Here is a 17485-nt window from a genome sequence, read left to right as displayed (position 1 = left end):
AAACTGAATGGGAAGAAATCATAGAGGGAGACAAACCATGAGAGACTCTGGACTCTGGGAAACAAACTAAAGGTTACGGAAGGGAGCGGGTGGGAGGATGTGGTAACCAGGTAATGGGCATTAAGAAGGGCATGTGTTGGGATGAGCACTGGGTGTTAGATGCAACTAATGAATCATTGTACACTACATCAAAAACTAATGATGTACTAAATGTTGACTATAATTGAACATAGTAATTTAAAAAAGTGAAAGGCAAAAAAAAAAATAAAAACAGCTTTTCTGAGTGATTATTCTAGTTACAGACATTGTTGAATATCTCTTGGGGGGGGGGGTTTGTGATGAGGAATTAAGGTAAAACCAGCCAGATTCATTTTGTGATTTTTTTTTCTCCTTTACCAAGCAAGAAGGAAAAGGAAGGAAAATAAAGAAAAGACTTTGTTTTTTTTTTTTTAACCATTTCTTTGCTAATATCTCATTTTGCTTTCATGCATTGTTAACCTAGTTTTATTTGCTTGTATCTCTATGTGTTCTTGTAGTTCACTGAACTTCTTTAAAAGGATTATTCTGAATTCCTTGTCAGACAGTTCTTGCATCACCATTTTCTTATTGGAGTTTTATTAGATTCCTTTGGTGATTTTGTGCTTACCCGAATCTTTGGGATCCTCACATCCTTGCACTGCTATCTGTGCATTGGGGTAATCAGTCTCCTTTCCATACTCTACAGCTTTGCTGTTCAGCTCAGCTTGGGGTACTGAATGGGTCAGCTGGTAGCAACAGTAGCACAAGGCTTGCTATTGTGGTCAGGTGGAGCCACCGTCCAGGCTTCCTGGTTGTATAGGTCCATAGGCTATGCTCTTTGATTGGGAAGAGTTACTGGCTGGGCTGCCTGCATGGGCAAGACTACAGGCTGTGTTCAACAATCAGGCAGGAACATAGGCTGAGTGAGATTGTAAGCTCAGGCTCCAAGGCTAGGCTAGATCCAGGGTCATTGTTAGGTTATGCAGGCTAGAGGCTATGCTCAACAGTTGCACAGGGCTGCTGACTTTCAGTTTGTTTGGGGTGGAGTGTTTTTTTGTCATTTTTTCCTGCTTTTACCACTTTGTCATTCTTTGAAAATCATTTTTTATCATTTGATCAGGATAAGACTTCCTGGTCAAGCCCAACAGTGAATTTGGTTCCCTGCCTAGATGAGGTCATAGAATAGACTCCAAAGCTAGTAATGCCTCTTTACTGGGGACTCAAATCAGGCAGAAGTGCCAGCTAAGCTCACTGGCCAGATGGATCCACGAACTTAGCTCTGCAGATGGGGTGATCCACTGGCTGAGATCTTTACTCAGGTTCTACAGCAGGTTCTCTAGCATCTGAGCACTAGTTGTGGTAAACCCTTACCCCTGTTTTCCATCTCTATATTATGCCCTGTGGTCAAGCCATGCAGATTAACTCATGATCCCTATGAGGCAAGACCTGAGTGGACCTCCCAGAAAGCACCCTGCAATGTTGGTGGAGCTGGACGTCCATACTGGGCTCTCCTTTCTTCCTGGAGAAACTGGATAGGACCTTTCAGTGCAGTTCTGTGTTATCCTGGTAGAGGCACAAAGCAGACAAAGTGAAACCTCTCCTCTTACTCTTCTAACGCAGTCTTTCTGGGTCTTTGTGGTCCAGGAGAATGCTACAGCCTCACTCTGTGGTTATGGGATTTTCACAACAGTGTCTTGTCTATGGATAACTACTAGTTTGTCTTCTTGTGAAGAGGACTAATGTCAGGCAGCTTCTGTTACCATCTTGATGATATCATCCCCTTTTCTGTTTGTCCTTGGTAAGTGCCATTAGGGCTTTTGGACTGACAACATGATTTACTTCTTCCCTCTCAAAGTTACTTTCTTTCTTTCTTTTTTTTTTTCCATCTGCAGAAGTTATCTTATAACTGGAAGTTTGTACCTTTGACTGCCTTCACCCATTTCCCCCACCCCACCCCCATACCCTGCCTATGGAAATCACCAATTTGTTCTCTGTTTCCGTAAGTATGGTGTTGTTGTTGTTGTTTTTTAAAGATTTTACATACAGTATTTCTTTTCTAACTTACTTCACTTAGCATACTGCTCTCAAGGTCTATCCATGTTGTTGCAAATGACTGGATTTCCTTTTTTATGGCTAAAAAATAATCTATTGTGTGTGTATATTATATATATTATATATATGGAAAATATATATCCCACAATATAGTATGCACACACACCCCACAGTTTGCTATTCATTCACCTGTTACTCATTCATCTATTGAGGAACACTTAGGCTATTCCCATGTCTTGCTATCGTGAATTATGCTGCAATGAACCTAGAGATGCAGATATCTCTTTGAGATACTGATTTCATTTCTTTTGGGTATATATTAGCAGTGGGATTGTGGAATCATATGGTAGTTCTGCTTTTACTGTTTTGAGGAACTTCTATGGGGTTTTCCATAGTAGCTGCACTAATTTACAATACCCATTAACCAATTTATCAATTCCCATTAACAGCCCACAAGTGTTTCCTTTTCTGGGACTCCTGAGTGGCTCAGTCAGTTAAGCATCTGCCTTTGGCACAGGTCATGATCCCAGCATCTTGGGATCAAGTCCTGCATCAGGCTCCTTGCTCAGTGGGGAGCCTGCTTCTCCCTCTCCTTCTGTCTCCCCCTGCTTGTGCCCCCCCCGACAAATAAATAAATAAAATATTTTTAAAAAAAGCTTCCTTTTCTCCACATTCTCACCAACACTTGTTATCTCTTGTCTTCTTGATGATAGCCATTCTAACAGATAAGAGGTGATACCTCATTGTGGTTTTGATTTGCATTTCTCTGATGGTCAGTGATGTTGAGCACCTTTTCATGCACCTGCTGGCATTTGTAATGTCTATTCATTTCCTCTGCCCATTTTTAATGGGACTGTGTGTTTTTTTCTATTAACTTGTATAAGATCTCCATATAATTTGTATAATAATCCCTTATCAGATATATGGTTTGCAAACATTTTCTTCAGTTCCATAGTTGCTCTCCACTTTGTTGATGGCTTCCTTGCTATGCAGAAGCTTTGTGGTTTGATGTTCTACCACTTGTTTAGTTTGGACTTTGATGCTTTTTTCTTAAGATATCAAATCCAAAAAATCATTAAGAAGACCAAAGTCGAAAAGTTTACCTCTTCTGTCTCCTTTGAAGTGTTTTATGGTTTCACGTCTTACATTCAGGTCTTTAATCCATTTTGAGTTGATTATTATGTATGATGTAAGATTAGGTCCAGTTTCACTCTTCTGCATATGGATATCCAGTTTTCACAACACTATATATTGAAGAGATAATCCTTTTCCCACTGCATATTTGTATTTGCCTTGTTCTAATTAAATTGTCCATATATGCATGTGTTTATTTCTAGAGACTTTATTTTGGTCCACTGATCTGTGTATAGGTTTTATGCCAATACAATATTGTTTTGATTACTATCAAAACTATTACTATTACAAAACCATTAACTTTGTTATATAGTTTGAAATCAAATGACTAAAGAGATACATAAATAATAATTCAATAAAATTTCTAGAATATGGGGAAATATTCTAGGATTGGGTCAAATACTTTCAAATATTTCTGGAATTTATAAATCTACTGCATTGACTTTATAGGAAAATCAGAATGAAGAAATCTATAAACCAGGGAAGGTATGTATGTGGGGAGGGTAGAATTATAAGTTAGCGAAAGGACTGGGGAAAGTTAAATCTCGATGCAGATGTGAAAAATGTTCTTAGTAAGACATTCAGGAGGTGGGAATGCAAGCTGGTGCAGCCTCTCTGGAAAACAGTATGGATGTTCCTCAAAAAGTTGAAAATAGAGCTTCACAGCAATGGCACTACTGGGTATTTACCCTAAAGATACAAATGTAATGATCTGAATGATATGGAATGATGTCAACTAGATGCCCCCCCAACTTCCTTTCTAGTAACATGAACTGGGTAAAGCTTACAAGACAATTGTCATGATTAGTAAAATGCATCCTGTTTATATGTCATAATTAGTAAAGTGCACCCAAATATTTATAGCAGCAATGTCCACAATAGCAAAACTATGGAAAGAACCTAGATGTCCATCAACAGATGAATGGATAAAGAAGATGTGGTGTATAGATATACAATGAAATACTATGCAGCCATCAAAAGAAATGAAATCTTCCTATTTGCAATGAAGTGGATGGAACTAGAGCATATTATGTTGAGCAAAATAAGTCAGTCAGAGAAAGACAATTATCTGATCTCTCTGATATGAAGAATTTGAGAGGCAGGGCGGGGAGTTGTGTGCGTTAGGGAGGGAGAAAATGAAACAAGATGGGATTGGGAGGGAGACAAACCATAAGAGACTCTTAATCTCAATAAACAAACAACTGAGGGTTGCTGGGCGGGGGTGAGGAGGTAGGGATAGGGTGGCTGGGCTATGGACATTGGGGAGGGCAAGTGCTATGGTGAGTGCTGCGAAATGTGTGAGCCTGATGAGCCTGGGCAAATAATACACTATATGTTAATAGACTCTGCAAATTTAAAAAAAAAGAGATTCAAGATTCAAGAAGTAATCCAAGTTTAGAATCATTAGAACTGATAACAAATTGAAAGCCATCCTTTAGTGACTTGATGAGGGAACTGTTCTTGTATTACCAGAGCAACTGGGTCAGTGCAGTCCTCTCTGTGCAAAATATGACAAGAAAAGTTAAAGCCAAAAAGCCTGTGTTAATACTAGGTTAAATGGATATAAGTTCAAACATTAAAATATTTTCATACTATTGATAAATGTTTAACATGGATAAGCAAGGAAATCAGGGAAGGCACAAATAAACACTGCTAGGAATGAAACAGGGGATATATGGGGATGTACTATAGCCAAAGTAGAAAATAAAACAGTAAGAAAATGACATAAACATTTTCTGATAGTAAAATTGAATGAGTAAAATAAACAGATTTTTAGACAAGAACTGAAAACCTTTTCAATAGGAAATTCTAAAAGACACCCTTCAGGAAGAGCACATATCCTACCTGGATGGTCTGATAGGAAAAACATCTACTCCTTAGGCTATATGTTAGCTACAAAAAGATTATCCCCAAACATAGTGGCTTCACCCAGATACAAGCTTCTGTCCTGGGTTTTTAAGTCAAGGTGGTGGCCCAGATGGCATCAGAGACACAGGTTCTTCTACAGTGTTGCTCTGACAGCTTCAGCACACATTTCTATCTTTTTTTATCTATTTAATTTAGTTCTCACTTATTTACATAAATTTACATTTCTAAATATACATGTAATAAATTTATATTTTTATATTTATGAATTTACACTTTGAAAAAGTATTTGATAGCACAGCATTTATTTTTCTTCTCTAATCCAACTGATGATAGTATAATAAAATTTGTATTTTTATTGCCTATAAGTTATTCTTTCAAGTTGTTTTGAATATGCCATAATTATATCCATATTTCTATCTTGTGGTTGAAGGAAGCTCTTCAGATCCCACCATCATACCCATATCCCAAGCATCAGCAAGTGGTGTAAATGGGAGGAGAGAACAAACCGCTACTTGGAATAACCTACCTAAACTGAGTACCTCTAGGGCCATGACGGTTTTCCTGTGGATATGATACAAGATAGAGCACAGCCTGGGCTTCCCCAGGACAACTCACCAGAGTTCAAGTCCAGGCCTACAACCAAGCTGATGAGAACATGTAATTGCTTCTGCAATAAGAACTCATAGGACTCCTCCCTAATTCACCCACATGTGCCAACCAAACTGAAGACTTTATACTCCATCCCTGTACCTGAAACTATTCATTAGGAGTAAAATTTATCAAGAAAGAAGAAACTGGAACACTGATCCTTCCAGTCCCTCCTTTCAACCACTATGGAGTCCCAGGATAGGACCCTCTCAACACCAAAGCACTATAGCAAAGCAGCAATGACTTGCATCTTCCAGGACTGAATAAAATTTGTTGCTACTTAGAAATACAAAAGAGTTAAGCCATATTTTAGGGCAACATCCAACAAACAGGATGCACTTTACTAATTATGGCAATCCTCTTGTGAGCTTTACCCAGTTTATGTTACTAGAAAGGAAGGTGGGGGTCATCTAATTGACATCATTCCATATCCACATTTTAGGAAGAGAAATTCTTCTCCCAAGTGCCAAAACTACTTCTAAATGTATGAATAAAGCTGTGTTTACCAGTACCAGATTCTAGCACATTTTGTAGTTAATAAATAATAATAATTACCTGGGTGTTCTGCTTTATTAAATTAAGACTTATAAAACACACATATATTCAATACTGGTCATATTTCTTCTTTTTCCTAATCAAAAATATGAACAGATGAAAAATGCAAACAGAACTTCTTAAAAAGAAATCCACTCTACAATATACATTTCTTCCTTGAAAATAGTTTTGTATTTTATTTTTCTAAGAACCTATTATAGTGTCTCCCTAATTAAATTAATTTAAATACATGACTAACAGTCATATTGTAACAAGAGGTGTTTTCTGACATATTGGCAGTATCAAATGATTTGAGAGACTCTGTTGCTACATAGAATCTGAGTGACCTAGAGCTAATAGCACTAATTTCAAGAGTGTGAAGACACTCCAAAACCAAAGATATGCAAACACTGGGATTTCCCATTCCCTTACCAGATGCTGTTGTACACTTTTTAGCTGAATCCAGAAAAAAATGGCTTATCCAAAGCTCTTTTCTCCAGTCCTCAAGTCCCCTCAACACAGGAATAGAGAAATGTTGGGATTAAAAGCAAAAGAAGCCATAGGAAAATAATCACAACTCCAGCTATCAAGGTAACCAAATTAGTGATGGAGCCAAGTACCCAGCAGTGTTCTTTGCCATGAGACTAGCAGGACAGAAAGAACTCCTCACTGCAGAATGATCTCTATCCACAGTCTAGACCAGACAGGGACTCTTGGCTGTACCTTTGGCAGCAGCCTCAGAAAAAAATAATGGGGATGTGTTCAGATCTGTCCTTTTAGGGAGAAAACCCTCATCACTCTCTGGCGGATCTGCCGGGTCTTCACCCCATAGACAAGAGGATTGAGTGCAGGTGGCACAAGGAGGTAGAGGGTGGCCAGAAGAACATGAACATGATGGGGTACATGGTGGCCAAAGCGATGAGTGAGGAAGGAGAATATTCCAGGAATATAGAAGATCAGGATGACACAAATATGAGACCCACATGTGCTAAAGGCCTTAAGACGAGCCTCTCCCCCTGGTACCTTCAGCACAGTCTGAAGGATGAGACCATAGGAAACACCAATGGCCACAACATCTAGCCCAACCACAAGCAGGGCCACTGCCAACCCGTAAGCTCGGTTCACTGTGGTTTCTGAGCAGGCCAGTTTTACCACGGCCATATGTTCACAATAGGCGTGACCTATGATGGTGGCCCGGCAGAAGACGAGTCTCTGCAACAGGATAGAGAAGGGGAGGAGGAGGAGCAACCCCCGTACCAGCACTGCCATCCCAATGCGCCTGATGATCCCTGGATGCAAGATGGTAGAATGGTGCAGAGGGTGACAAATGGCTACATAGCGATCCAGAGCCATGGCCACAAGTACACCTGACTCCATGGAAGAGAACGCATGGATGAAGAACATCTGGATCAGGCAGACAGTGTACCCAATCTCATGGGCATGAACCAGGAGCACCGCAAGGGTTTTGGGCACAGTGGAGGAGGCCAGCACCAGGTCAATGCCAGAGAGCATGGCCAGAAAGAGGTACATAGGCTGGTGCAAGGATGAGTCAGTCCAGATGATGAAGATGATGCTCACATTGCCCATTACAGCCAGGAGATAAAGGACACACAGTGGCAATGCTATCCAGTGCTGGCTTTCCTCCAAACCGGGGATGCCCATCAGGAAAAATGAAGGATGGAGTAGCCTCCAGCTTGAATTACTAAGGGCCATCGTCAATGGCTTGGACACAGAAGAGAGAAAAGAAACCAAAATCATGATCTCTCCATTCCTGTTGGGTTATCCCAGTGTCTAGATCTGGCCACCATCTTCATGAGAAGAAAGAAGCTGAAAGTGAAACACAAGCAAATAAAGTGAGATACAAAGAAGAGAATCCCCTGGTCTTGAGATAATGTCTTTAAAGTGAGACATCCACATGTCTGAACTACAATGGGTCTAGTTTCATTTACAGATAAGAGTAAACACTCTGCTTTTAGAGAGATGTTTAAACTCTACCATTCAATTACTTCTCACTTGGAATGTCCACTGGAAAGGATCCTCTGCAGCCCCTCTTGCCATTGCTGAACACTGTAAATCAATCTGTTCTCTTCAAAGTATTCTCCCTCAGTTTCCACAACACAGCAGCCTACAGTTGTTCCTTCTATGTCTCCCATCCCACCCCCTTCTCCATCAACCTCTCTCTTATATGGTGTTGATTCCAGGGTCCCATCCTCTCCTCTCTTCCCTGTCCTGTACATTATCTCTGATTGAGTTCATCCATTTATTAATATTGTAACCAATTACATCCTTTAATTTCTTCCAAATCCAGGTTTCTGAGTCAAATACTTTTCTGCAACCCAGATCTCTTTTGCATTTATCTATACGTAAATATCTATACCACACGCTCAAGGAATTCAAGACTGAATTAACTTGCTTACTCTTCCCAAATCCACTCTACCTCCTTCATGCTCATAGCTTTGTGAGTTAAATCACTATATGTACCTATTCAACCCAATGTAGAAACCTGAAAGGATCCTTTCTCATTCTTATCTCTCCTCCCTTTTACTTGGGACCAGTTCCTGTTGACTACAGTTTAAACCCCTTTGACCCACTCATTCTTCTCACCCCGCAGTGTCACTGCCTAGTGCACACTCCTAACTTCTATCATGTGGATTATGTCCTTAGATCTCTCTGGCTTTGCTATTAACTCCTTCTGATCCACTGTGCATTCTTAAGGCAGAGGTTTATAAAATATAAATAAAATTCACATGTCGTCATGTCACTTCTAAGATTAAAATATGTTATTCCATTTAGTCCATGGAATAAAACTACACATTTAAGACTGGCAAACAAGGCTTTCAAAGGCTACTCTTTGTATTACTTTGACTTAACAAATTTCCACATATATGTCTTGCTTGAACTGTTCCAATGTTCTTGGAATTATATGAGTGCAACAACTTACTTTACAAGTGCCTTTTGTGTATTCTTTCTTCCTCCTCTTTTATCTGACTTGGTCTTTCTCGTCCTTCAAAATTCAGAGTCCACTGGTTACTGTGTCTTAGAAGGACTGATTAACTGTTGGACCACACTAATCATGTTAAGAGCACTTTATTTTGTTATCTTTTTTTGTTCATCCACAATTTTGTTTTATCTAATTATAAAAATCCTTTCAGTGCCTTAATGGTTTGTCTCATGTAAAGAACAATTTCTCATTAAACTTCATAATTATAAACTAGCTGGTAGAGTCTTCACAGTACAGGAGATAAACATAAGCTTTGTAGGCAGACAACTGTGCTTAAATTCTGTCCCCTTCATATCCAACAAATGAAACCATGGTAGGATACCTAAACTCTCTGAGTATAGACTGCCTCACCTGATGGTAGAGCAAATAATATAAATTTTACTGATATATTATAAATATTAATTAAATGATGTGTATAAATTTCTGGTATATAGATTATTCTATAAATAATGCACAAATTTACACTGAGTTTTGTAATCCTACCATGAAAGATGAGTCCATTCTTGATACTTCCCCAAGGTAGGTCCAGTAACTGTGAATAAGACAGTGAGCGGGCAAGATGTTATTACCAATTGGCAGGTCCCAGAGGACACACAGACACCTTTGGACAGGGCTAAAGTTAGCATCCAGACTGGCTGGAGGCCCAGAGAGCTAAATCAACTGCTCCAGGGATAGCTGGTTGGGCAGAGAGGCAGAGCAGAGAGTGGCACCTGCACCAGATCAGGTGGCTCATGTCTGTCCAGTGTTGGTCATCACTTCTAAGCCTGTCCACCTTGATGGCTGTCATAGGAAGCTGCATGTTCGGTGAGCTAAGAAAGCTCATATTTCTCTGTAATTTCAGATTTCTCATTCTCACAGGTCAAACTCAGAGCAATAAATTCTTTAGGGGACTCTGGTGAAACTTGTTCATTCCTCCATCTGCTGAGTGTTGGCTGCTAAAAGCTCATAATTGAGTCACTCTCCCTTGAACAAAGACAGCTGACTCACCCACGATTAGTTTTCTTTTCTGAGTGCAGCTCTCACCCAATGACCCATTTAAGTACAAATACAAAAACCTGAACCTCTCTCTTTAGAAACAACATTGAAGAACCATCTCCACTCAAGAGCAACCCCATGGAATCTGCTCAGGCATCTGGGGTAAATAGATTATAGTTTAACTTCTTCCTCTTTTCCAACCTGCTTCCCATACTCCCGGACAGATGTCATCCCCAAGTATACTTAGTATACTTGTATACCCAAGTATACAATAAGCTTCCTGCAGGCAAATCTCTGCCTCAGCATCTGTTTCTAGAGAATCCAATCTGAGATGAACACCATCTCTCTCAAGTGAATTAAGCACTCTGCTTCTCTTCTGAGAAATTGCAATAGGTCCATGGATATCAACTCCAATACCACAGCAAGTATGAGATAGGTATTGATTCTCACACAGTCCAGCCAAGCAAGTTTCCAATGAGATGGCTAAGACCTCCTCCATCATAACTCCCTATTACCAAAGAGACCCTTCCCTTGGCCACATCTCTAATAAAGCAGCTATAGTACACCTCAGTGGCCACATTCTCCTTTGGAATAATGTTTCGGTTGCACAGTCTTTTCATTTATCCAGGCAACAAGTATTTAATTCATAGTTGGTGGGAAGCCTCATTTATTCATTCATTCATGCATGCATTCAGTAAGTATTAAATATCAGCCATATCCGTATACTCTACTAGATGATACAAAACAAGCAATATGATAAACAATCCCTACCATCATGGCTCACTGAATGGTATATATTATGTATTTGATTAAAGAAACCTAATAACAGTTATAAGTATTATAAATTAAAACTACAGGAGGTCAAGCATGTAATAAGAGAAACTTCTCATTCTGGGGAATGCAGGAAAGCCCTCTTACTTCAAGTTAGTGACCAGAATAATGGGTTAAAAGTGAAGAGAGGTATGGAGGGGAGGCTGAGGATACAAAAACCCTGAGGTAAGAGGAAAGGGAGCTTGGTATTGCCAACAACTTGAAAAAATCATGACATTTGGGGATGTAGTACTCAGGAACTGAGCCTGGTGTATAAGCAGAAACCATAGGAGATGTGGAACCTGGTGTATAAGCAGGAACCATAGGACTGTGAAAAGTGGAAATCATGAAGATTTTAAGCAGAAGATTGAGACATGAACAGAATCTCATTATCAAATATGCTAGGAATATGCATAAGAGGTGAAGCACAGATGCTGGGAGATGTGTTAGGGACAAATACAGTGATCTCCAGAGAGGTTTGAGGATATGTCATGGGAATGGGTAATGAGGTAAGGATCTTGGGAGAAATAAATCAAGAATATGAAAACACAGAGTGTTCAATGGGTCATAAGCATAAATCCTGTAGTCCTGCACCAGGGTAATGGGGAGGGGAGGCAAAAAAATAGAGAATATATCCACTTAGTCATCATTTAATGAAGAAGAGCAGCAAGGAGAGATACCAGTAATTAGGAGTAGTATAGAATGATTTGCATGAATGACATGAACAGCAAAGCACCAGTCAAAGCTTATTTGTTTGCTTATCTGTTGTTCCAGGGGGAAAAACCCTGAAAATTGCTTCAGGGAACAAGAACAGTGAACTCACGGGGCGCCTGGGTGACTCAGTGGGTTAAAGCCTCTGCCTTTGGCTCAGGTCGTGATCCCAAGGTCTTGGGATCGAGCCCCATGTCAGGCTCTCTGCTCAGCGGAGAGCCTGCTTCCCCCCCCCACCCCTGCCTGCCTCTCTGCCTGCTTATGATCTCTGTCTGTCAAATAAATAAATTTTTAAAAAACAGAACAGTGAACTCACTACCAAACAAGAGGTATGAGAAGTGTGAAACAATGAATGGTCCCCACTTAGTAGGCGGTATAACATTTTTGTCAGAAACAAAAAATGGATATAATGAGAGTACCAGCTTCATATACATTTTGTAGACATTAAACAACAGAGCCTATGTGCGAAGTTTTTTTTTCCTCAAAGGCTCAAGTTACCATGGAGTAATAACTGAACAATAGGAGACGCTCATATCATCAAGATTTTGCACTAGAGGGGCACCTGGGTGGTTCAATGGGTTAAGCCTCTGCCTTGAGCTCAGGTCATGATCTCAGGGTCCTGCGATCAAGCCCCACATATGGCTCTCTGCTCAGCAGGGAGCCTGATTCCCCCTCTCTCTCTCTGCCTGCCTCTCTGCCTACTTGTGATTTCTTTCTCTATGTTAAATAAATAAAATCTTTAAAAATATATATATTTTACACTAGGGGCACCTGCGTGGCTCAGACAGTTAACTGCATGCCTTTGGCTCAGGTCATGATCCCAGAGTCCTAGGATCAAACCTGCATCAGGCTCCCTGCTCAGCAGGGAGTCTTCTTCTCCCCCTGCTTGTGCTCTCTTGCTCTCAAATAAATAACGTATTGCATTAATGCAGCATATTCAGACCAAGATAGTTTAAAACAAGTTTAACTAAAGCACACAGAGAACTCTACACCCATTGGTTGTAAATGTCACTCATCCTCCTACTAAGCAATCTTCATCTGCAATCCTATAGCTACTGTGCATCTCCAGTAGCCCTTTCTTCTACTCCGACCTATGAAGCAGAGATTGCCTTGTCTTTGAAGAGCTATCCCTTTGGGGTGTTTTTGTTGTTGTTGTCATTTTTAATTGTGGTAAAGTATATTTAATATAACATTTATATTTTAACCATTTTTAAGTCACAATTCAGTGGCATCAGGTACATTTACAATATTGTGCAGCCATCACCAATATCTGTTTCCAGAATTTTCCCATGATCCCAAATAGAAGTTCTGTACCTGTTATATAGCAATTCCCATTCGTCTCTCCTCTAAGCCCCTGGCAATCTTTGTGCTATTTATGTCTCCATGCATTTGCCTGCTTTAGATACTTCATATAAGAAGAATCATAGAATATATGTCATTTTGTGTCCAGCTTATTTCACTTAGCATAATGTTTAAGATTCATCTATGCTTAGCATGTGCCAGAATTTTATTTCTTTGAAGGCTGAATACTAACATGTGTATACTACATTTTTGTTAATCCATTCATTAGCTGATGGACACATGGGTTGTCTTTACATTTTAGCTACTATGAATAAGCCTGCTGTGATATCTTCTTACTAATTATATTGAAGATTAATATTTAACAGAGGAAACATGGGACCATTGAGCATGGCATAGAGCAGAAGCCACTTAGGAGAAAGACTGAAGCAGACTTCCCTTAGGGACCATAAGTTTAGCCTTAACCCTCCAACTACCCTCTTGACAACCTAGGCTCATATTCTTGTAAACCCTGCTCATTCATAGCATCTCTTTAACCTAATCCAACCCATGTCCCTTTGTTGGCTCTTACCTCCCATGCAGAATTAGTCTCAGTGACTTAGAACCAACATCCATCATAACACTATCACATTTTATCATAGTTTCTATATTTTCAAGTTCATTTCATCATCACACTGAGAGCCTAGAAAATACTCAGGATAAGGAAGAAAATATTGAAGAAAAGAAGAGCAAATGAAGATAAGGAGGAAGATAAATGCTATTTTTCTGCTTGTTCTATGTTTATACATGACAGTGAGATTACATTATAAGAGTAATCACATTCTCCAGGGCACTGTGTCCAAAATACCACCAGTTGAAATTTTTTTTAAATGAAATTACATTTGAAAGTTGAGATAGTGTTCATCACAATGATAGCAGTAAAGACAGTAGTGTTAATAGTGATTATGACTGCAATGCTGATTTTGTGACAACTTATTTCATTTCTTCAATAAAAAGTTATGGAGTGCCTATATCACAATTTGAGATTTATGTATTCATTTAATCTAAAATACGCATATGTCAATGTGACTGATGAGGAAATATGTTAACAATGATACAGTCCATTAAAATAAAATTTATTTATTAAGTAAACATTTATTGAGTGCCTATCTTGTACCAGGTACTATGCTAAGGATACAGTGCAACTCACCACTTAGTAGAGATGGAGGACAGATACTTCAACCAATCATTTTATATATATATATATAATTTTTAAAGATTTATTTTATTTTAGAGAGAGAGAACATGAGTAAGAAAAGCAAGGATAAAGACAAGGAGGTGCATCCCCATTAGGAAGATCCCAGACTACCCATGCGTGGAGGAAGCATAGACTTGAGGAACTAGAGTAGGATACTTATGTATATTAGGACCACATAACACTTAATCAACACTACGTACATTGCAAGGTATAAAGGAGGGCACATATTGCATGGAGCACTGGATGTGGTACATAAACAATGAATCTTGGAACACTGAAAATATAAAATTAAACTAAAAAATAAAAATTTTAAAAACACACAAAAAAACAAACAAAAAAGGATATGCAGATACTTAAGAACATATGAAAAACATTAAAAAGTGAGTGCCAATAGTAAGAATTAGAAGAAAATGGCCAAAAGAATTACAAATGAAGACAAAATAAACAATAATTAGAACAATAATTATTGCATGCAATAAATTTAACTCAAGGTTCTGCACTTGAGACTAAAGGTGAAGAAATGAAAGAAAAATTCTCATTACTCTCAGAGGTTAAAAATACATAATAGAGTCAGAGAAGGTCATCCATCTCAAAAACAAGATGAAAGCACATGAACTAAAGCACTTCTAGAATCAGATAGAACATAAATATTTTAAAGAGCTTCTCTCATGAACCTGAAACTCTAAAGAATTTCCATAGTTTGCCACCCTTATTTCTATGATGCCAGAGTTTTACTGATTGAGAAGGCCTATTGGCTCCCACAGACTGCCTATGTGTCAGTGTCATGATGGTGGGAAGTGGCCCATGTTCTCATATGTATAAATAGAGACCCAGTTCATCTCTCCCTGATATTCCAAGTCACTTTTTCCAGGTCCATAGAAGTCCTCATTGTTTCTCAATTCCCTGATACATTCATCTTGTCAACACAAGTCATAAACTCTTAGAAGAAAGACATATTCAAAAAAATTACTTGCTTGAGATACCCCACCCAGTACTTCTGTTTTCCATCCCAATATCTAAACACTGTATATGACCTCAGAAGAGATTTCCCAACTTCCAAACACTCAAGAAAACTTTATTTGCTTTTCTTTTGACTGGCCCTATCAGGTAATAACCTGGGCTGTGGGGCCCCCACCCCACAGGGGAGGACCACCATTGCCCTGAGATCCAGCTGATGAGAACTATACTCAGGTGGGGTCAATCTGCTTGGGCCTTAGCATTTTAAACAGTAGCTCCCGGATCTGTTTGGTCTTGACTCCATAGAGTGGAGTCTAGTGCAGGGGGAAAGAGCAAGTAGAGATTGGCAAGGATGACCTTAGCGGCAGAGGCTGTGGGTGGCCCAAAGCGCTGCATGACCACAGAAAGAAAGCCTGGGCCATAGAAAAAGAGGATGACACAGACATGAGCTGTACATGTGCTGCCGGCTTTAGCACGTGCCTCAGGTGAAGGAAAATGAATCACAGTCCTCACAATCTGCCCATAGGAGTAAGCAATAAAGGCCACATCCCCCACACCAAGGAAGATTGCTACAGCAAAGGCATAGAGGTTATCCACAGTGGTGGCCCCACAGGCCAACTTTACTACTGCCATATGCTCACAGTAGGTATAGGCAATTGTGTGAGAGCCATAGTAAGGCAGCCGATGGGCCAAGCTTGGAAAGGAGATGGTCAACCCCACACCTCGCAGCATCACCAGGCCTCCAATCTTAGCAACAACAACTGGGGTAAGAATGGTTGCATAATGTAGTGGGTTACAGATGGCCACAAAACGGTCCACGGCCATGGCCACCAGCACTCCTGACTTCATAGCAGAGAATGCATGGATGAAGAACATCTGAAAAAGACAGGAGTGGGAGCTGATAGCTGTAACACCAAACCAGAAGATGGCCAGCATCTTGGGCAGAGTGGAAAGGGAGAGAACCAGGTCAACAAAGGAAATCATGGCAAGAAAGAAAAACATGAGCTGGTGAAGGCTGCGCTCGGTCTGGATAAGAAAAAGCAGGACACAATTCCCAGTCACTGCCAGGAAGAACATGAAGCAAAAGGGAAGTGAGATCCAAATGTGGGCAGCAGTCAGTCCTGGTATGCCAGCCAAGAAGAAAGTATGTGGGAAGTGATGAGAATTATTGGAAAGAATCATGGTGATCATCTCACTTAGAAGAGTGAAGGGCTACTGCAAAGAAAGGAGGCAAGTTAAATTCAGTGATTGCGAGCTCCAGATATACGGTCCCACTGACAATACTGTCACCATCACTCTACCCCCATAGGTCTCAGTAAACACTCAAAAATAATCTTCAGTTTAGTTAATATTTCTGCAAGATCTTCAAACACAGAAGAGGCAAGTCAGCTTGGTCCTATGGGAAGTGCATTTGTAAAGAAGTTCAGAAACCAGGTTCCAGAATTGAATATCCCAGTATATCTATGACCTGAAACAACTGACATAACCAGATTTAAGTAGATGCCCAGAAACTAAGGTTAAATAAAAAATCCTTCCCATCATGCTCACATTCCCAAATTCTGAATTCTGGACTGGATTTAATCAGCACTGACCTCACTTGGTCCTTTAGTCTTATATCACTAACCTTCATCTGAAACTGCCAAAAATCCTGACATATGGAAACTCCCTTAGTTTGGAGACATCACACTCCTCCAAACTTCACTTGACTGCCAGATTACAGAATAAATGGTCCCTGATGACTCCAAAACGGATTAGGTTCTTTCTGCAGTTATTCTCCAGCCATTTCACAAATGTGTATCTTCTTTCTCTCCCCAGTATTTCAATCCTGTATCTCCCTCTCCTTCAAGGTAGTGGTATACAGAGGTAGACACAAAGTTCAGAGTTGTGGTCACCTGTAAAAAACAGAAGCTCTTGTTAGTAACTGTCATGTGAAAGCCAAAGAATTCTAAATCATGCCAAATTAATGAGAACAGAGAAAAAATTGGCAGACATTCCCTCCAGTTCCATTTCTCATATATAATCACAAAAAGTGTACAAAATTATTCAGATCTGCAATACATCCTGTGCCCAATACCATTCTTTTGTAGGTTAGAAAACTGAGGTCTAAAATGAAGTAAATAGCTAAGGGTCAAAGATCCATTTAGTGACAGAATCAGACTCACATCAAACCAAGAGCTCACATCAAACCAATCCCCAGTTCCTGAACTAGGAAATCATCACCCTCTCTGTGTGTTAGCAGT

General features: G+C 39.7%; 2 protein-coding genes across 2 annotated transcripts; both read right to left on the bottom strand.

Annotated features, from left to right (window-relative positions):
• Positions 1–7017: 7017 nt before the first annotated feature.
• On the bottom strand, positions 7018–8013 carry LOC111159273 (olfactory receptor 52L1-like). Its single transcript, XM_022521691.1, has one exon. It carries the CDS (start codon positions 8011–8013, stop codon positions 7018–7020), a length of 996 nt encoding a protein of 331 aa, XP_022377399.1.
• Positions 8014–15509: 7496 nt separating this feature from the next.
• LOC111159371 (olfactory receptor 52K1-like) lies at positions 15510–16427 on the bottom strand. Its single transcript, XM_022521779.1, has one exon. The coding sequence runs from the start codon at positions 16425–16427 to the stop codon at positions 15510–15512; it is 918 nt and encodes a 305-aa protein (XP_022377487.1).
• Between the last annotated feature and the right edge of the window lie 1058 nt (positions 16428–17485).

Source organism: Enhydra lutris, unplaced genomic scaffold, assembly GCF_002288905.1.
Source record: "Enhydra lutris kenyoni isolate GAN:26980312 unplaced genomic scaffold, ASM228890v2 scaffoldscaffold68, whole genome shotgun sequence".
Lineage (NCBI taxonomy): Eukaryota > Metazoa > Chordata > Mammalia > Carnivora > Mustelidae > Enhydra > Enhydra lutris.
This window is presented reverse-complemented; position numbering and strand designations above follow the sequence as displayed.

Excerpts from the sequence above, each read along its gene's own strand:
- LOC111159273 (XM_022521691.1), bottom strand. The coding sequence starts at position 8,013 with ATGATTTTGGTTTCTTTTCTCTCTTCTGTGTCCAAGCCATTGACGATG.
- LOC111159371 (XM_022521779.1), bottom strand. The coding sequence starts at position 16,427 with ATGATTCTTTCCAATAATTCTCATCACTTCCCACATACTTTCTTCTTG.